General features: G+C 40.8%; 1 protein-coding gene across 1 annotated transcript in view; it reads right to left on the bottom strand.

Moving 5' to 3' along the window:
* The window catches only part of GAD1 (glutamate decarboxylase 1), a 39,654-nt gene that overhangs the window by 1,714 nt on the left and 15,995 nt on the right, over positions 1–21,945 (bottom strand). Inside the window, exons 6-16 of the mRNA XM_040229320.1 lie at positions 20,895–20,985; positions 13,924–14,036; positions 12,462–12,577; positions 12,298–12,377; positions 12,019–12,073; positions 10,349–10,465; positions 9,111–9,175; positions 6,031–6,109; positions 4,805–4,954; positions 2,671–2,778; positions 1,129–1,218 (exon numbers count right to left, since the gene is read on the bottom strand). Of these exons, the coding sequence (XP_040085254.1) occupies positions 1,129–1,218; positions 2,671–2,778; positions 4,805–4,954; positions 6,031–6,109; positions 9,111–9,175; positions 10,349–10,465; positions 12,019–12,073; positions 12,298–12,377; positions 12,462–12,577; positions 13,924–14,036; positions 20,895–20,985 (1,064 nt within the window). The remainder of the gene's footprint in view (positions 1–1,128; positions 1,219–2,670; positions 2,779–4,804; positions 4,955–6,030; positions 6,110–9,110; positions 9,176–10,348; positions 10,466–12,018; positions 12,074–12,297; positions 12,378–12,461; positions 12,578–13,923; positions 14,037–20,894; positions 20,986–21,945) is intronic.

Genomic DNA, 21,945 nt, shown 5'->3' with positions numbered 1-21,945 from the left:
TCATACTCTTTTTCATTATAGATCATTACAAGATATTGAATATAGCTCCCTGTGCTATACAGTAGGATTTTGTGTTTATTTTATATATAGTAGTGTGTATCTGCTAATCCTAAACTCCTCATTTGTCCTTCCCGCCTACCTTCTTTCCTCTTTGGTAACCATAAGTTTGTTTTTTATGCTTGTGAGTCTGCTTCTATTTTGTAAGTAAGTTCATTTATATAATTTTTTAGATTCCACATATAAGTGATATCATGGGATATTTGTCTTTCTCTGTTTGACTTTCCTCACTTATTATGATAATCTCTAGGTTCATCCATGTGGCTGCAAATGGCATTATTTCATTCTTTTTATAGCTAACTTCCATACCGTTCTCCATAGTGGCTGCACCAATTTACATTTCCACAAACAGTGTAGGAAGATTCCCTTTTGTCCACACCCTCTCCAGCATTTATTATTTGTAGGTTTTTTTGATGATGGCCACTAATGACTATTTAAGTCTACCCAGTCATATATTCCTACAGAAAGTATTGTGCAACTGATTTCGAAAGTCAGACACAGGACAATGATAATTAAGTCAAAACCAAAAACAAAAATGAAAACTTCACACGGGCAACAATACAAATTAAGACTTCCGTACAATCCAGCACTTGGGATACTGTCTGGCACATGAACTCTGCTCACCAAATATCTGTTGAATGATTAGATGAGTGAATATTATATAAGTTAAATACAAACAACTACAGTAACATATAAACTAGATATAGAAACCAGTAACTAAAATGAATCAGCATTAGAGTTGACTCAAACTTAGTAAAAGATATTTTAACAGACATGGTTTGGTACGGACATTGCAAGGAATATGTATATTATTCAACTGTACAGCGCATGACCCCCCTGATGACAAACACCCACCTAATGCAGGGATGCGTTCCCTAGAAATTCCTGCTGCATCTGAACCACAGTGGGGACAATTCAGACCCAAGGAGAAGAATATAACAGGGTGTCTCTGTAGCACCACAAACCTTTAGCTTTCATTTCTTCCTTTTCAGACAGACCCCTAGAGTGAAGATGTTCTGACCAGCCAGAGAAACTGCAGAGGGTTAGAAGAGACAAGGAGAGATTCCATACCCTGTGTAGCTTTTCCCGTCGTTCAGGGCTATCTGGAACACCCCTGAGGCTTTGTGGAATATACCAGAAACAGACGTTCGTATGCTCAGGCTGCAGCGATTTTCACAAACAAGCACGCAAAAACCAAAACAAAACAAAATTAACAGAACTTGAGAGAAAGCTGTTTTAACTCCCCATCCCACCCCTCAAAGAGGCTTCATGTTACTTCTATACTTGGGAGAACAAAGCTGGGTTTATCCTATCATATCTGGGAAGAGAGCTATTTCCCATAACCAATTTTCTAGATGATTAAAGTTATCCACCTTTGAACACTGAAATGTTAACAAAAACTACATTTGGGTCATTTCAATAAAGGGTATTATCCATCTTGCCATTTTGTAGTGCCTCATATATAGAAGATGCTCAAAGCATTGTTAATTTTTTTGGTACTGAATGTTTTGACTTTATTCTATCAATACTAAACCTTCTCCTGAGAACTCAGGATTATCATAATGAACATTGATAGTGGTTCTAAACTTTAACACAGGGCTTATTGAGAGGTACTGAATCGTTTAGTGATCCTTCTCTAAGAACGCTCATGCTTTTTGAGCCCTTCTGTATTCTTGCAGTAGGTTTTCAGTTTCCTTCCTAGCTGCTGTCTGCCATCACTGTGCCTACCTTTCATGGGTTGGAGACATCACATTCATCTTAACCTGCTAGTGGAACGCTTAAAATAGTGTAAGTGATGAGCGTGAGGCACCAGAGGTGAAACGCAGGAGCACTGTATGATGGATTTGAACTGCTTAGGGCTCTTTCTTGTTCATTTGGCGACTCTCCAGAGTGTTACTAGTAGTTTAGGTGGTGATAAATAGACTGAGTTGAATGCAGGCAGTATTTTATTACACTGGATTATGAGTGTAATTCCTTCTATTCAGCACTGGCTCCTTCCTATTCCAGCTTTCTTTATTCAGCTGTGAGCTCCAATAAGGGAGAGATGGTACCTGTTTTGGTCACTACTCTACAACCAAGCTCCCAGTCTGGGGCAAGACACACAGCAGGCACTCAGCCAACACCAGAATAACAAGCACCTTACTGTGTGCAGTCTGGATCTGAACTCAGGGCAGAGACAATTTTATCTTGCTCTCCTCATAAGGAATCTATGTAAAGTACAACTTCATTTTAGGACCAGTCTTGGGAGACAAGGGTATGGGATTGGTATACCCATCCATGAGCTTCTTGGAACTGAAGAACACTTTCTCATGGAGGTACAACACCACAGTAAGTTCCAAGAATGATACAGGAATGATACAGGATTCAGACCTGCCAAGGAAAGACCTCTGGTCTATGAAGGGCTGGCTGAGAACTACACCTTTCTGGAAGAGGCAAAGGGGAAAAGTTGTCCCAATGCTACTGGAAGAAACATTTGTGAACACAGAGGGAAGTAAATGAGGAGTGCATAGAATGAAAATTCAGAAGCAGCTTCTGGGACACTACAGCTTCAGAAGCTTCCCTCAATAAACTTCCCTCAATAGATATTACATATATCTAGTCCAGACAGCTTACCTCACCATCAAAAACCATCTCAAATTCTTCTCTGTTTTTAATCTTGGCATAGAGGTATTCAGCCAGTTCCAAGCATTTGTTGATCTGATTTTCAAAGCCCACTGTACCCTGTTTTTTTTTTTTTTTAAAAAGAAAGAAAGTCATATTTGTTGGTGAGAAGTTGCATTTCCCTGCAATGGCACTGAGAGGGCTTTTCTGTCTTTATCTATCAGAAATATACAGAAGAGTATTCTTGGAGATGGTTAGCAAGAACCATCTCATTGAACGTGTATGGCTTTCTCACAGCTCTGTATGTGATAATATGTGCCAAATCTCTTTTGAAGACATTCTAGTCTCTGGGCAGTTATCCTCAACAGGGCTTTTAGATTCTTGCTAGTAATTCCCAGCCTGAGCCTGAAGCCCATTTTTGGTCTGCTTTAGGCTACTGCCACCCAAATTGTTGTCTATGGACACACACCGTAACCAGTCCATGATGAGATGAGTTGAGAAACTGAGATTAAGCAATAAGAAACTTCTATGGCCATTTGACAGAGTAATTTTATGTCTACTGAATCTCATTTTTTAAATCGATGCTTATATTTCTTATGGCTTTCTATTTCATTTTCCTAGCAATTCATCTTTATTGTATTGGTCTATGACAGATTAAAGAAAACCCCAGCTGGTTCTTCAGAGAGTTGGAGAAATAGTACTTTGGAACCTACCTTCCCCAGAAGGAAGTCCTGACCAAACACATCCCCCTCACCCCCAGGCAGGCTACCCTCCACATAACATCATATTACCCCTTTGTGGTGACAGGCAGGCAGGCAGAAGGGGGAGCACTGGTCTTAGGACATGCCCTGAGACGGCAGTAGCTCCAAGTATTGGCAAACTGACTGAGCATGAGTTTCCAAAGCCAGCGTGGCTGACTAGTGACAGCAGCGCGTGGGGTGTTGAGTGGGTTGGTGTCAACAGGAGAGCAGATGCACAAGGCGGGTTGCTAATGCACCTGGGCCAAGTCCAACAGTGGCAGAGCAGCAGTCATCGCTGAGCACGTGCCTGGGCCCGTCTGCCTTCCTCTTGAGAATGAAGCCCACACAGGATCCCACCTTGGTAACCAATTCATTGTGAGCCAAACTTCCGGCAGATGGTTCAAGGGGTTATTGTTAGGCAGAACCAAGGCACAAATTACTGAGACAGGCCATGTGGTTATTACATTTCTGAATCATAGGGCTCTCTCTTTTCCTACAATTCATGGCTATTTAAATGCTTAAAATACCTGTGATTACTTTGTGGTAGAAATCAAATTCAGACCATTTCTATATTAAGACAAAATGACTTATCAAGGAAAAACACTAAGAATCCATCAAATTCTTCCTACAGAAGAACATTTGACTAGATGTTTGGCTGGAAAACCTTGTTATTTTGGTATTAGCAGACCTAATCTTGAAACTTATTAAAATTAATTTACAATAGATAAAGAAAAATGATGGTGGTGATCTAAAGCTGTGAAATCAAAATTGCCTTTACTTGACTGCATAAAAATACTTTTGAAACAAATAGTCACATAGTATTCCTTTTCCTCATCCAAAATCTGAGGGAAATTCCAAATAGCTTGCTTTTGTTCTTCTAGACATAGAAAAGCAGCCTTAAAGACTGATGAATACAGACACAGCGTGCCTCGGTTTAGGATTTCTTAGAATCAAGTATGCATTTTCTAGAAGAGGGTACGAAAGAGGCCATTATTTACATAGAACTTAAAACTGACATATACATCCCACAATTCAAATACAAGAACTCAGGGTTCTGCACAGAAAAATGCAGTAATTTTATCTTTATCTCTTTCTCGACATCTGCACTAAAATTTCAGTATCCCTAAGAACTGCCGTGGAAGCCCTTGGCAAAATTTGTAGCGCCTATAAGAGAAAGTTAAAGAAAATGTCATGCTAATTCAAATTGAGACTGAATGGAAAGAGAGAGAATTTGACATAAGGGATAAAGTTATTTCATTCACAAGCAAAGAAAATAGTTAACTCAATTATCTAGATATTGATTACACACATAATGAATTATCTGTGATACAGCTTTGCCTCTCTTTTGCCAGCCAGCCTGTGCAAATTACACTTCTGCTCTATTTCCTGAAGGCCATTCTTCGTACCTTTGCTTTCCACATCAGCCAGAACTTGAAGATGTCTACGTGGCGGCCGCACTGAATGGCCTTGTCCCCAGTGTCATAGGAGACATCATACTGCTTGTCCGGCTGGAAAAGGTATCCTGCACACATCTGGTTGCATCCTTGGAGGATACCCTGCCATGGAAATCAACACATGGAAATCTGTATTCTCAGGACAGAAGTGTGGATGGCTTGGAAACAAGGCATGCTGGACTTGGGGTCACATACAACCTTTCTTCTAATATCTCATGAGGACTTGCACTTGTCCTGATGTCCTTCTCTAAAACCACCCTTGGAAGAACCTTTGCCCCTTCTCCTCTGTCACTCTATTTGGAAAATTATCTTTTGTCTCAGATGCCAACCATGAGGGCCCACCCCATTGTCTCTCTAAGGGGAATTTGGAAATGTGTGTGACTATTTTGGGTTATTTCACAGACTGGGAAGTGCTATGGCATTCAGTTGGCAGGTGTTGGGGATATAAACTTCCTATAGAGGGTGGGACAGTCTCATGTGTAGAAGAATCTTCCTCCCCAAAGTGCCCCCTAAAAGGTGTTCCAGTCCACTCCCAGATCATCTATGAAGTTAACAGGCACTCTACTTAGGAGTGGAGTAAGGAGCACCTGCATTTGTGGCTGCCACAGGACAGAGACAGGCCTTTGTGAATGCTTCAGCGTGCAAAGGAACAAAGCTCTCCAGGGCAGGGTTCCATGATCAGATTCTTAAAGAAGAGAGTAGGCTACTAACTCACAGCTTTTTGGCCAACATTCCTTGTTGTCCTGAGTTGACATTTGTAGTTGTGGTTCTGAGTAATTTGTTTCAGCTCTTGGGGCCACAGACTCACGCTCAGAACCTGAAGTATGTTCCCGCCACCGCTTTTCATCCTAAGGTGAGAGGTGGCAGCTCAGCCAATCTCTCTCACTTTTGAGAGAAGGAATGTGGAATGAAATAATGCCCTTGTAGTTTCCTCCACTGGCAGGGCCTTGAGCACTGAACAAGGAAGAAGGAATGTGCAGAGCAAGAGCCAAGGGAAGGTGCTGGGTTAGCTGAAGCCTGACAGACAGGAGGGAAACAATAGCTGTGGCAGGCCTAGCCAGGCTGTCAGCCTCGTGACTTCCTCAGCAAGTACTGTAAGAAGACCCCCAAGCTTTCCCCTTCTCATGCCTTCTAAAAGGTGTGCAGGCCACTCGCGCATCTCTAGGGGAAGGACAGACCTTTTCTTTTACAAGAATGGCAGAGCACTGCAGCAGCACACCCATCATCTTGTGAGGGTTCCAGGTGACAGAGTTGGCCCTGAAAGAAGCATATGATACTCTGAAGAGAAGGTGCAGGGGTCAACAAGCGGCAACTGTCCGCTTGAGGAAACCATCACCCCCCACAACTCAAGTCAATGCACACGTTTTCAATGCCTAGTCCCCTAAACTGACCTAATACTGGAGTGACCTTTCCCTTCTCCAGGGGATCTTCCCAACCCAGGGATCAAACCCAGGGCTCCTGCATTGCAGGCAGATTCTTTACCAGCTGAGCCACAAGGGAAGCCCCCTAAACTGATCAATAAGTGGTAAATAAATACTTTGGGGGCAGTCTCAGGGTACTAAGTAGCAGATTGCCTCTTCTAAAAAGCTGCTATTAATACTAGCTAACATTTATGAAGAGCACTTATTATGTTTCCTAGTATTCCAAGAGCGTTACAGGCATTTTATCAGTGTGGTGTCATGGTTATGAACTCAAGCTTTGAAGCCAGATGACCCAAGTCTGAAACCTGGCTCTGACATTTGCTGGTTTAGGCAAGTTACACAACTCCTTCGTGACTCAGTTTTCCTGACTGTAAAGTGGGGAGAATAATATCTACCTCAAGGAATTGAATAAATTTAGTAAACTGAGTTAGTAAATATAATGCTAATAATCATGCGTGAAATACTTAATTCTTACAACAACCCTATCATATAGAGACTACCGTCACCTCTATTTTAGATGGAAAGTGAGGCACAAGAGGGTTCAATACATCACCCAAAGTCACACAGCTGGGAAGTGCTGGAGTCAAGATTCAAATTCAGGGAGTCTAACTGTCAATCTACTGTTCATAACCTCTCTACTAGACTGCCTCCCTCCAGGCAACAGATTCAGGTTCTTTCTGCCTTTTTTTTCTTATAAGAAAGGACTGGTGATGCTGACCTACTTGCTTATAACGTAGTATGAAGACTGACACACAAAAGCAAAGATCAGTTGGGCAGTTCTAGACTTTGACTACTTAGTAGCATTGTTAAATGCTAAATAAACATAATCTTGCCTGTTTAGTCTGCAATGGTAGTTTAACAAGCATGGTCTCCTAGCAACCGCATCACTCCGTCAGACACAATTAAATGGTTAAGGAGCACACTAGCTAGGACATTATAGAAACAAACAAGTGTAATGTATGATGATTAAAACTTGGGTAACTCCTTCCCAATGGCCTAGCCCACAGCTGGGTTCTGTGCTTTAATACCTGTGAAGAATGTTTTCCCCAGACAGAGCAATTGGCTTGGAATTATACTGCCTCTGCTCTCCCTGGAGCTAAATTCCTGCTGTGAATTTTTAACCTCTTCATCTTGCTTTGGTCCAATAGAGGGAAAACAATTTAGTGTATACTTGACTAGAGAGTCTATACTGTTGTTCAAAGAGAAGAAAGGCTTGAAGTACCTTCCACCACATGAATAAAGAAAATCTTTATGAAAGAGATTCATGAAAAGTTGTAAGTTGACTCAATGTTATCTCATTAAAAAGCATCACTGTCAAGCCATATTTTACAAGGTAGTGAATTTAATCCATTTTCTCACAGTTATCATGTACTGAACCATTAAACAATCATACACAGTTCTCACAAAATATCTGAAAATTTTTTGAATGTCCTAAAGGACTGAAGAAAATCATTCTTTGGCGCTACAAGTGGAAAGTAGTAACATATGATGTAGATTCAGTTTCTTTCAGAAGACATATGTGCTTTAAAATGTTAGGCAAGAAAAAGTCTAGTGCAAAGTGTTTCAAGTTTCCCCCTTGACTCACAGATGGAAAATGGAAATTGCCTGGGAAATTTAAAGTACAGTTGGACTGGCCCATATACATATAAGATCTTGTCCTCCAAGTTAAGGCTCATATAACTATGCTTCAGCAAGTTATGCTTCACCCACTCACTCAGATATTGGCCTCTCCAAGCTGAAAGGCAGGGGGAGAGGCACAGGAGAGGTAAGAACACTTGGCCCCCTGGAGCGCCTCCCTGACGTCTGCTGCCGGTCCACCCTCCACCCTCATCTGCTCTTGCTGCTCTCTCATTGCTCCAGCCACAGTGGCCTCGATAGCGGTCCTTCCTCCAACTTGCCATGAACATCCTTCTTCAGGGCCTTTGCATTTGCCCTTCCCACCACCCGGAACATTCTTCCTTGTATGTGTCTTTCTATCTCCATTTATCCCAGGATCTGCTGAAATGCTACCACCCTAGAAGGGCCTCTGACTATCCTGTCTAAAATAGCACACCTTGGCAGATGAAACATCTCTTTGTTTATGAACATCTAGTCCACTGGACAGTAAGATTCGGGAGGGGAAATCTTTTAGCTGACACCACCTTCCATATATTGCCTTATTTTTTTTTTTAATGTGCCAGGTACACATTTTTAGAAGAGTTCCCCGGTGGTTGGGCTGAAGACAGGTACCTGGTTCATGATAGGTGCTCGGTAAATAGTTGCTGAATGAATCAATGAATCTATGTGAGTTCATTTCAGATCAATATTTAGGAGTTAGGTCAAAATCATATTTGGCTTAGAACACCCATGGAATGTGAATGGTAAACAAGAAAATAAGTAAGTAGGGCATGCTGAGTGTCCTGCCCTTTCCTCAGTTTAGTGGGGAATGTAAGCTTAGTGAGAAAGAAGAATGAACTAAATCAGCACCCCTTCATGTGCCCTTGACGAACTCTCATTTAGCCTCCAAATGCCCACCCTGGTAAGTCTCTCTTTTCTCCTGCTCAGGCACCTTGCAATCAATCTATTGTTGAGCTTATCACAGGGTGTGGTAACTCTTTGTTTGTCTTTCTCTTTTACTAAACTGTGAGCTCACTGAGGTGAAAACTCACTTGACTAGGAAATCTATCATCTTTCATTCCCCAGTGCCTGGCACACAGTAAGTGCTCAATAAGTGCCTGCTGAACAAAAGTGAGCTTAAATTGAATAAGATGTTGGGAATCAGTGCAGACACATCAGTGGACTCAGCATACCACGTGTTGCAGGGCCTGGATGGAGGAGGCCCTGTGCTCAGCCCTTACCTCTCGATGCCACTGAGTTTATGGCGGTGCTTCTGGGACATGAGCAGCCCGCCGCCCCAGGCAGCCTGTGAGGACAGAGAAAGGAGAGGGAAAGGGACCCTGAGCAGCACTGATGAATCTGAGCCCGGTCACACCACACCTTTAGCAAAACATAACGAGAATGTAAATGGTGAAAAACATGAGCTCCTCTGACAAACAACCCACACAGATTGTTCCACCAAGGGCAGTTGTAATTATTCATCATTTATCACATCTTCTTCAAAAGTTCCTCCAGCTTCATGTCAGGGTCGCTGTGCAAGTAATACAGATAAATGGGGCTCAGCCTGTGGAGCTGAGATCCAGGGCCTAAAGTGCTCTAGACAGCCAGGGACATTTGAGATGACCCCCTGGGGGGCTCTGGGAATAGGAACACACAGGACTAGAGGTTGCCATCTGAGTCTACCCAGAGTAGAATTCTAAGGGCTTCTGAAAACCTCTGAAGGCAGCAGCCCTGGTGGGCTTGGATTTTCCACAACTGCTCCTTCAAGAGCAGGACATTTTTGCGGGTTCCCTGGTGCATGTTGATCAAATAGCTTGGGACACCATGTGACATAAGAACAGACTTTGTAATCACTTGTCCAGTATCAGGGTAGGTAATCCCGTCGTCCACTTGTGAGAAGTTAAACCCATGAGAGAATGGAGAGAGAAAGAGAAAAAAACACACCCAGTCACACATGTGAAAATGTACCTCTTATGTTCCTAGGAAATGGAACAAAATCTCTTAATTGATAACACCTTCCATCTACAGCCTTATTTTTCCTACGTGTACCAGATATGCCTGTCTTTTCTTTTCATTCCTTCCTTTCTTTTTAAGAAAAGTGTCATAGATGGTTGGACTGAAGGCAGATACCTAAGTGTCCATATTCAGATTCATGGCCAATTTCTATACATTGTATCTTACATTTTTTTCCCCTTTGAAATCAGTTGTATTTTACTCTATAGCCATTTGTTCAGAAGTTTTCTGGGATAGTGATAAGAGTTGAACTTGTAGGTTGAACTATAGAAGACAGCAATTGGCCAGGAAGGACTGAATAAGCCAGGGCACAGACAGGCCTGGGTGTACACCTGTCACGAACAGCCTGCTGGGGACAAAAGTAATGTGGTGGGAAGAGAGGTTACGGGAGAAGCTGGAGGAAAATCATAAAGCAGAGCTGCTTCCACCCCTCAAAGGGCCCAGGCCACTCTGTTACAGCACTTACATCAACATGTAGCCAAAGGTTGTATTTCTCACATATATCCGCAATCTCCTGTATCGGATCAAAAGCGCCATAAACAGTGGTGCCAGCAGTTGCATTGACGTACAGAGGGACGTAACCCTATAAGAAGGACACTCTGATTAGTCTTTCTAACCTCCCTCCTTTCCACACAACGAACTGCAGTAGCATTCATTTCCAACAGAGATCAGCTAAGCTGGTGTGTATCTGATACTATATGTGGGACTACTCTCCGTTGGTGCATTCACTCATTCCTTCATTTAGTCAACCAATATTTTTAGTGACATTCATGTGCCAGGCCCTGTAGAGGATGTTGGGAACACAGCAGTGAGCACAAAAGACAAAGACTTCTGTCTTCGTGGAGTCTGCACTCTAATGGTGAGTGACTGACAATCAACAAATTTAAATAAGAAAAATAAATAGTGTGTTTAAGAGTGACATGTTCTATGGCAAACAATAAAGCAAGAAAAAGTAATAAGTGTCTGGAGTGATGGCGGGTATCTGAATGCCATCTGGACAATACTACATTTTAGAACCTGTGCTGTTCTAAGTGTATTGATGTAATAATAATATGGAAGCCTTGTTTGGTTATTGAAAACAAATCTATGCACTATTTCTCTAAGGACAGATACAGTAAAATTTTGGTGTGAACAAGAATAAATGAGAAAGCAGAGTAATAGAGCTCAGACAGGCTTGGCAAAGTCTATGAATCCTAGGAGAGCCTCCTCTCCCTTTGCTCAGTCCTCACGACATTTCTATCTATTTCCTCTGCTGCTGCTGCTAAGTCGCTTCAGTCATGTCCGACTCTGTGCAACCCCATAGATGGCAGCCCACCAGGCTCCCCGTCCCTGGGATTCTCCAGGCAAGAACACTGGAGTGGGTTGCCATTTCCTTCTCCAATGCATGAAAGTGAAAAGTGAAAGTGAAGTCGCTCAGTCTGTCCGACTCTTCGCGACCCCATGGACTATAGCCTACCAGGCTCCTCCATCCATGGGATTTTCCAACCAAGAGTACTGGAGTGGGCTGCCATCACCTTCTCTGAATGCCTCTGCTGAGACCCAGGCAAACAACCACAGTTAGAGAAACAGGCACAAGAATGTAACCAAAACAACTAAGAGTTGGTAAATGGCCTGACAGCTGCCTGGCAGTGCTTTGTGATATATCTGTTCTGTGTGATTTTTCTGTTTAATAGAACTTACTGAGGCTGAATTCACCAAGTATCATGGGCCATCTGCCAGAGGATGGAAGCAATTTGCTAAATAGAATCCTAACCTTAAATAATATTTGTTAAAATGAGCTTACACCTAACAAGTAGCAAGTGAAAAAAATCTCAATTAGGCTGTATCTTTGTGAGACTTAGATAATGGATTTATTGAAATACATCAAACTAGTCATTTGCACAATGAATATAGAACCAGTGGATTAATGACTGAATTTTTCATTTTTCAAAATAAAAAATTATACTTTGTAGACACAGCTTTAAAGCCAAGTCATCACAGAAGCTAAAAATAAGCAAACATCTGAGAAAAGAATTTTAGAAACACAATAAAATTATTATCCCATATCATCAATGACTTTTATTGTTGGAGGTAGAAAGAAGATTATTTTTAAAAATCTGTATTCACCAGAATTTAGATACATCATAGAGTACATACCTTTTGCTTGGCTTCAAGAATTTTTGTCTCTAAATCAGCTGGAATTATCTTCCCCCTGTAATTATAATAAAAGGAGAGAAATTAAAATGAAGAATCAATGAGATTGCACATGGAAAAAAACTTCAGCAGCAGCAAAAAGTAATTTAATCGGATATTTTCAACAGACCATTAGCAGCTTGGCACACTGTACTGAGTCAGTTCTTAAGCACAATAAAACAAATTTAACAGATGAGCACATTTAATACATCACAAAGCTAATATTCACTCTCCCCTGCCTACCTTTCATTGCACTTTATCAAAATCACATTGTCGGTTCCGAAGCCAAGTGCAGCCCCAGCTTTCTTTATGGAATAGTGACTCTGCAACAAACAGAAGCTGGACATTAGATGTTAGAGAGTTCCTTGGAAAACACCACAGTCCATGAGCAAGTGCACCCAACTCACGTGTTCTGAGGTGAAGAGGACAAGCTTGGGCACGGCCGCCATACCCTTGGTCTTAACTTCCGGGAAGTACTTGAAGCGAGCAGCCATGATGCTGTACATGTTGGATATGGCTCCCCCTATCGTCAAGAAGACACAGTAGGAGCTGTTGGGACGCCCCCGTTACTGTTTTTAGCAACAAAGGCTGATGTGGTATCTTAAGAGAGTAGAGAGGTCAGAAAGGGGAAGGAAAATATCCTGATAGGTTTTGCTGGCTTCCCTATTGCCAGAGCTTCCCTCTGGTCCCTTTGCCTGGAAATACAAATAATCACACTCATTAACAAAGCCGTGAAGGCAATTTGGCTGGAGATGATTCACTTACTCTGGTGCCCGTCCCACCTGCAGCCTAGACAGCAATGTAAGAGGTGGCAGCAGCAGCGGCTGCAGAGATAGGTGAGTTACAACCTTTCTGCTCCTACATTCTGCTCAGTCTATTTACTGGACAAAGATGAATCTTTTCTCTGAGCCAGAAAGACAGAGAAAGAGAAACAGAGCCTATGGAAGCAAACAGTGACACTGCCTGGGTACGGTCCTGAAAGAACAGCCCAACTGAATTATTGAGTCATTTAGGAGAATTCCAAGTGTATTAAAATAAGACCAAACTCATATTTACTTAAGTCAAGATGCAAGGAGAACTGAGGTCACCAGGTATGTCTGGACAACGAAAATGAGTCATGTTTGCGTTAGTTACCTATTGTTAAACGGCAAAATCTGTAGATGAAGTGCCTGGACAATTGCAATTTTAATTTCTTTTCTTTCCCTTATAGTGGCTCAGATGGTAGAGAATCTGCCTGCAATGCAGGAGACCCAGGTTCAGTTCCTGAGTCGGAAAGATTCCCCTGGAGAAGGAAATGGCAATCCACTCCAGTATTTTTGCCTGGAAAATTCCATGGATAGAGGAGCCTGGCAAGCTACAGTCCATGGGGTCGCAAACAGTCAGATACGACTGAGTGACTAAGCACAACCCAGCATATACAATCATGCTGTCTCTGACACCACTCCAGACTCCCCCCCACTTATAAGATTATTTGTCCTTGTTTTAAAGATTCTGATTGTATCTATACTGAACTACAGATTTAAAGCAAATATACTATTTTGACCAAAATGGATCAATCCACTGATAATCTTGATTCCCTAATTCCCAGCTTAATCAAACTGTTGTCATCAGACCAGAGTTGTTTAGCATGGTTTAGACACAGCCTTTGTCAGTTTGTACAGGTTTAGAACAGCCTTTGGTTGGTTAGAACACAAAGAATGTAGCGCTCTTGTTAGCCTTTGCTCTGACAAAGAAGGCAGAACTATTGAAAAATCATATTTTTCAGGTCATTGTTCTCCTACAAACTCATTTTGTGTTTAGTGTTCTCAAAGATCCTAAGGATCTGTACTGCAAACCTTGAGGAGAGTGGAAAAGAGAGCAGAAACCTACCAGGAGAAAATATCCCATCACCATCTTTACTTGACCATCCAACTATCTCTCTCATCTTCTTAAGTGTTATTTGCTCCATGAGGACAAACACTGGTGCAATTTCATATGTAAACCTGGACAGGTGGTGAAAAAAAAATAAATAAAGAAGTCAAATCACTTATTTGGAGAACACAAATCACTGGTTTAGTTTTGCACTTGGGTTTGAAAAAAAGATGTTCAAAATCACTAAAACAATTCATTTCCTAGAAGGGTATTGAGTCACTAATCACAAAATATCAGAAACCAGCCTGGGTTACTGAGAGAGGTGGTGGAAATACCTGCTCTGTGATTCTTCAGCAACAAAATAGACTCTCATCTGAAAGGAATGTCTTAGGTATGGTCCACCCAGAGAAATAGAAGGAAATAAAATGACTTTTCTGGGTTCCTTTCACTTCTAAGAGTATAGGATGATGAAAATGCTAATTGAAAAAAATATTCTAAGTTCTATATAAAATCTGTTTGCAACATTTTTTAAAAAGAGACTGCCAATTTCACACTTGTAGAATCTATTAAACCCAGAACCAAAGTTTATCTTTTAAGAACAATGTAAACATCTGAAAGCTAACCATGAAGATAATTGGAAATATTGACCATATTTTAAAGATCTCAATATAATTATCTACATAGTTTTTTACTGATGATCCCTAGGGACAGTTAGGTTTCTATAACTCTCTGAAGTCAATACCTGTCAAGAATAATTATAAGTGATGATTTCTAATGACCAATTACAAAAAAGCCAAGAAGAATGTCAACTGGCACACAGCTGACTGAGGGCATCAGATATACTGGTAGGTTAGCTTTGACTTCTTATTTAAAAGTAGAAAGCCATGCTCTTCTCAAAGCAATTCAAACACAAGCACGGTGTAGTGAGTAGTCATTGAAACAAGATCATGGTACCAAGGCATAGGGCTTAAAAGAAATCAAAGAAGGTCAGTCTATAGAAAATTAAGCCAGAAAACAAAAAGATATTTACTGTGAGGCTTTTTGTCTTTCTTCTTTTTGCTTGGCCTTCTTAAGCATTGGAGTTTGTGGGCTCGGCTCAGACCACGCTCCCTGAAGAGAGATTCCTAGATTGACTCAGCCAAATGATAAGGGGAGATTTTATCCCTGGTTAGGATATTCAGGCTGAATGTCAATGCTGAGGACCAATGGGAATTTTTGCTAGCTTAATGATTTAGAAAAGCTGTTTGCAAGAATGAGATAATAATGGTTGTACAAAGACACAGGTGAAGATACTAAGTTTTAAACATGGAGAAAAATTAAACAATCCAATTAATCACATGGTGGTAAAAAGAGGACAAAAAGATCTTGCAGGATCCTCAGGGTATATCTCTTGGTGGAAGAATTCTGTTTTCAAAAAGAATACGTCTGTTTTCCTTGGGAAGACCCTTGAAATTTAGGAGGAACACCCTTGGAAATCATGTGTTCAGTTACCATCACCTCTGGAGGTCACAATCATGCTTTGGTTCTGCTCTGAGCCCCATCACCGTAGCAACCAACACTCCCTCATGTCTGATGGCCTGATAAAGGAAGAAGAAGAGAAGGATTCCTGGTTTAGCCTGTGCTGCTGAGTGTACCAAGGGGCAAACTCATGATGTGGTTCTATCCGTTCTTGAACAAATGCATTATAAACAGTGCCACCGACTGTTGGCAAAAATGTATGCATGGTAAAGAGATACTGGTGGCCGGCTGTGTGCTAGAGTCTCAGAGTACCAAATGAGACAGCTCTCTAGGGTAAGGCAAGGAATCAATGGAATCATATACCATAATATCAGAACCTTGTCAAGGACTGGATGAAAGCTGGACCAGAATCAAGTCAGTGCAGGAACCACACGGGGAAGGGAGAAAGGATGGTGTGGAAGGCCAGAGGGTTGGTCCACTTCATGATTGGAATCAATTTAGGCCCCAGATTTGCATGAACTAGTCTTACCAGGAATACGACCATTACTCTCAGGATCAGAAGGAAGAATCTAGAAAGTTTGATCATGAGACCATCTGATCACATCAACCTCAGATTTCTTATTTATGCCAGGTTCATGATTCCAAACGCCTTAGTTCTGTTCAATAAATAGTTAATGAATGACTATTCTCTGCCAAGTGGCTTTTTATATACCGAGGAGACAAAGTTGTCACAAGACACCATTCCCAGTCTTGAGGAAGAAGTTTACTAGGATGAATCCATTATCTTGGCCTTAGCTGAATCCTATTTGACAGTCCTTGCCTGGGTCTGAAGGACTAGTTTAACCCCACAGCTAACACTGAAACTTACTCTGATTCATGACCTTAGTCCTGACATCCTCTCCTGGAAGCTGGTAGCTTGCCCCATGGTTGTTGATCCTCAGCCAGGCCTGTCACATGGGCTGACATGGCGTCCCCATTCCTGACACTCCCTTCGGAACTTGCTTTCTCATCCGGGCCATGTTTACAACTGGGAGTCTGCTTGTACCCAAAGCCTCAGAGAAGACTGTGAAGCTCACCCTAGAGCAGTGGTTCTTAACTGAGATCATGGATATCCTTAGGACTTCCAGGAAAGCTATAGTCTCTCTCTCCAGGAAGGCAACGAGGATACACACATCATTGTGTATACTCTTGGAAGAGACTCTTCTCTTGCAGCCAGGACTCCAGGTTTGGTACCCCTTCCGTAAATGACGGATGAAAGTGGATAAAGTGAAGAGATCAAAGGTCAAATATGGATTCAGAAGAAGCTGGTTAGGTGCCAAAGTCACAGTACAGGATGATATTTCAGAATCAGAGGATAAGAAGCTAAACCTGCCAAAAGCTCTAGGTTGAAGCATAAGAACACAGGACATAGGATTCAAAGTAAGGATTTAAAAACAGTATGATTTTGACATTCAGGGAGCGACACTAAAGGAGGGTTTCTATGTTCTGAGAAGGGGAGTGAGTCAGCCTGGTTAGAGTTCAACTCACCTTCCCAGTGGGTTTAACTCTGAACCAAGGCAAACCGATTGTTAAGCTGATTTTCTCTGGTGGCAGAATCCGCCAGTTGCTAACCAATATAAAGATTTCCTTTACTTCATTCAATTTTATTTGGGGTTGTAATTCATTCAGACCAAAGACTATTTTCTATCTTCTCTAGGTGTGACCATGGGATTAAGTTCTGGCTAAAGAGATGCTATGAGAAATGTCATATGGAGCTTCTGAGAAGGTTCTTGGAAGGAAAGAGTGTGTTTCCCTTTTGCCCTTCCTCCCTCTTTTCTTTCTTTCCTTCCTTTGTCCTTCCTTCCTCTGCCTGCACTCCTTTCTGAGATCTAGATCATATAAGTGATGGCTAGAACTCCACTAGCTAGCTTGCACCATGAAGATGCAGATACTGAAGGTGAGAGCCACATGCCTCAGTGTGGATCAGAAAGGCACAAGGACCCTGCGTCTTGGTGACTGCTAAAAACAGGAACTATTTTAATGAGAGGAAGAAATCATTTTTCATGTTGACTTACTAACTTGACACTCCTCTTAGATTTTATCCTCCTTTTGGATAGAGTGGTTACCTTAAAAGATAACACACCTGAGGGGGAGCTTAGTGAGCTCCTCTGATGTCCAGAGATGATGAGAGACAGGAACAAAAGAGCTGGAAGGGTGAAGGGAGGAGGGGTTGCAGACGTGGAACGATGACCTGTGGGGTGGCTGCCTTTCCTGGGTGTGTGCACTGTACCTTGTATGTACTGGGCACTTAACCCCGGTATCCTGGTTAGTCTTCACAACTACTCTGTAAGATGGATGTAATTCTTCATTTTTTTTTTCTGAAGAAGAAACTGAGGTTCAGAGAAATTCAATAAGTTGTTCCAAGATCTCATATTTAGGGTGTTTTCCAGCCTGAATTCCAAGTCCTTTACATCAGAGCTGCTTTTCTATGACAAACGAGAACTACTCATTACAGGCTCCTTTGTAACAACCTGCCTACTAGTATAAAGTGATGGATAACCCGCAAAGAAAATTCCTTCTGTGTAGTTTTTATGAAAATAAAGTGCTAAATACTTGAAATCATAACTCATAACAAAGGGCTGTGATAGATCTTGCCACTGGGATTATGTATTGTCATCAAGTCCTTGAAGGCAGGCTGTTGTTTATACCCGGGCACTGCTCAACCTGCACAGTTGTGATCAGTGGCCACGTTTTGGAAGAAAAGAGCTGTATATGCTGTGGCCAACTACACACTGGTGATGTTTTCTTTGACTCCTCAGAGTCCTTTGCTTGGAAGAATGTATCTCCAAGCGGAATGCACAGGCAGGTGTGAAAGCATAAACATGAATGTTCCTTCTATTCTAACCATCAGGTGCCTTATACTTTGTCATTTGGATGGAAACATTGGATAGTTCTTTTAAAGAGACTATACTGAGGAATGTAGTTATTATTCTGCATTACCAGTGCCACCCAAACTCAATGAATATTACAGATCAAAAAATGAGTATATCACTAATTAAATCCTACTCAGCCAGAAAAGACCTTTTTGCCATTCTTTTCTAAACTTATTTTGAACACTGTTCCCAGTTGGAGAAGGTATTGTCACAAGGGAGCAAATTTATACATAAGCTCCTGACAGTCGTGCCACATTTCATGATCTTCCAGGGGACCTGGCTTAGAACAATTTCTAGATAATAGTTATTACTTCTTCAGACAATGCCTTGTCTTGAGAACTGACAGAAACTATTTCACAATTGTAAATAACCTTTGCGATCGATCTGTTGGAATCGGATCATATTTTATAAATATCCACTGTTCAGTACAGCTGCAATTACTATGTGCCATTTAGTTGGACTGGCCTTGACCTCAGATGGCTGGACAATATTTTAGCATTTCATGGCTGAGCTAAGGGAAGAGTAACAGACTTTGATTTTATGAACACATACCAAAAAAAAAAAAAGGAGAATTTGTGAGATCTCCTTGGTTAAAGGAAAGCCTTTTAGGAGAATATGTGGTCCTAAATGGTTCAACAGGGTGAATTTCTTTTATTTACCTTGAGATATAGATATAGATATATAAGGAGATCACAGCCAAGAGGCCTACAGAATACACATTTAAAGACACTGTGTGAATTCAGTGCTTATATATAATTAAGGGTCCTTGGGCCTTAATGTGTATATACCTTTTACTCTATTTTTCTCATTTATTTTCTAAATACTTAAGTTTCTTTCAAAAAGCTAAACTTTCTAATTAAAATAATTCCTTAGTGTGAGATGTTCAATTAAGCATTAGCATCTTTTTCAAGTTATAATTAATATATTATGATGTCTATGTTTGCTGATATATTTTTTTTATCTCACAAACCACAAAGATTATAAAGACTGGAAGAGGAGGTTTTGTTGAGGAGATCATACAGGTGATTGTATCTTTGACCAAAATTCCTCCAGTTCTTCAGAGCCTCAGTGATCCAACATGAACAATCCATGAAGTTAACTTTGATTTACAAGCATGGAGCAGGAAAACCATTTTGCTTTTCAATCAATTTAATCTTTCATGCCTTTTAGCACTAACGGCCTTGGTTATCACATTTGCTTTTTAAATTTTGTCATTGTTTTAAGTTAATAAACAAAGAAGGAATCCTTAATTAATAGACAATTTTCTGAATGTAGTTAAGTCTTTTGAGTCACAGCATTAAACAGCTTTGGAACACACACAAATCAATATAAGTTTAAAATGACCTTTCAGGCTTTGTGGCTGGTAGTAGTTTATTTAAGAAAAATAGAATACCTAGAACTTTAATAACTTACATTCTATCTTGATGTCAAATGAAATTTCTCTCTTTAAGTAATACCACTCTTTAAGCTAAACTTATTTTTCAAGCCTACTTTCAGTTCAGTTCAGTTCAGTCGCTCAGCCGTATCCGACTCTTTGCGACCCCATGAATCGCAGCACGCCAGGCCTCCCTGTTCATCCCCAACTCCCTACTTTACCACAACAAGCCTACTTTACCATGAACTTAAAAAGTAGATGGTTATTTTCCAAATATTTCTAGTGACTAGAATCCATATAACTCTTATAAAGTCACTTAAAAATTATTGCAATAACCATATTATTTCCCTCTGGATACTTTCACAGAATGTGGTACCATTGTCTGGATATACAGAGAGTGGTAAACGTTATCATAAAGTTAAAGAAAAGACAGTACTCAGTAGGTTATGCTGACTTTCCATCAACCTGTAATCTGTCCTTGTCTCCAGAGAGGGCATGCGCATGTAGAATAAACTGTGGGGCGATTACCAGAAGAGTACCCAAATATTACTTACACACCCCCCTTCTACTCACCAGGATTTGAGAGTCAGTTTCAAATAAATTTACAAGAACTTAGAAACAAACAAAGACTTTGGCTTTGCCTACTCATATAAATATGAAAAAAATTTCACATTCAGAAAAACAATCAATTATTTTGAAAGGAACATGTAATTCCTTTCAAAGCAATATATAATTCCTTTCAAATGAATATGTAATTCCTTTCAAAGGACTATCACTACATGAATTGTTTTAGAATTTTTAGTTAAGCATAGGCTGATCAAACTGGTTTGTGGCTGGCTTTACAGTCCCCTTTAATTTTGAAGAAAATATGACCTAAATGATAAGGAGCAATATGCTTGGGTGGAAAAATGGACCAAGATCATACCCCAAAACATGACTTCTTTAAACATATCATTAAGAAATGCTAAGTCTTTTAACATGAAGTTTCACACTAAACTTTAAAAGTTAAAGTTATTACTTCTTATGATCATGTTCTTATTAAACTGCATTATTCAATTAAAATATAGTTTATCAACCATCCACCATTAATTCAGAACTGTGATAAACCTAAAAGATTTTAAGAGAAAAGACGACTAAGGTAAATGTAATAAAATTTTTATAGAACCATTGGAAGTGGACTTTTACCCCAATAATCCATACTCAGACAGGATGTTGCTTATATGAAAATAATATGTGGGACTTACATATTGGTATTGGCAGTTGATGTCAGCCACTCGCCAGCTAAACCAATGATATCCAATCCTGTGGAGAGCTGGTTGAAAAATCGAGGATGACCTAAAGAGGTGAGTAACAGAGAAGTATCAAGGCATACTCAGATTTTTCAAGCTGTCTTCAATTCAAAAGTTCCACTCCACTAGGCCACAGTGATGGGACCTCCATCCCAATGGCCTAACAGGGCTGCCCAAGAATACTGAAGCAAGGGCAGGTTGACCCACCCTTTATCAACATTTAGCACTGAAGATGTCTCTCAAACTCATGTTTCTAAAGCATAATGCTTTTAAATTAAAAATCCAATGTCATAAAAAGAAAAATCTGTCCAGTATCTTATTTGTTGATTTCCAGATGAGCTCTGCTACTGTGTGTTTTTTTTTTTTTTAAAGTACAAATCTGGATGTGGTGGTCGTATTTCTCTCCATAAATATTCCAATTTTTAATTTAACATCTCAAGCTTTTGATCCCCAAGTCAAGGTATACTCATGGAGAAGAAGAGGCTGCAGGCCTCAGAGGGGGCCTGTGCCTGTGCAGAGCTGATGCCAGCTCTGCGGCTGGTGCCTAGGCATGCCATCACTCTCTGGGCCTCTGTGTCAGTCCAAAATGATGTCAAGCACTGGTGTGTTTTGCCCACATATAGTCGGGTGACTATTAAAGTACATATGTTGTTGAGGTGACCTGGCATCTGCTCTGTGAAACAGGGGCAGACACAGCCTCATTCATTCACTGAGTTGTTGGTAGAATAATTTATATTATTATATAACTCAAAAGCCCTTTTCAACCCACCACATGCTTTATCAGGCTTTGTTCTCGGCAATGGCAAATTCAGGATTATTGCCAAATTTTGGCCAATTTGGCGTTCACGGGAAAGCTTAACCCCATACAGCAGGTTAGGCTGTCATGCAGGAGCCATCGCAATAGATTACCTAGGGGTGTCTGACAGAGAACTGGTGTTAGATGTGCTGACTGCTGTGTTTCCAGCGGAAATTGCTTGTGCTTCTGAAATAACTGTCAGAGAGCTAA

The sequence above is a fragment of the Oryx dammah genome, unplaced genomic scaffold, assembly GCF_014754425.2.
Source record: "Oryx dammah isolate SB20612 unplaced genomic scaffold, SCBI_Odam_1.1 HiC_scaffold_27, whole genome shotgun sequence".
Classification (NCBI taxonomy): domain Eukaryota; kingdom Metazoa; phylum Chordata; class Mammalia; order Artiodactyla; family Bovidae; genus Oryx; species Oryx dammah.
The sequence above is the reverse complement of the archived record's forward strand: the minus strand, read 5'-3'. Positions and strand labels throughout refer to the sequence as shown.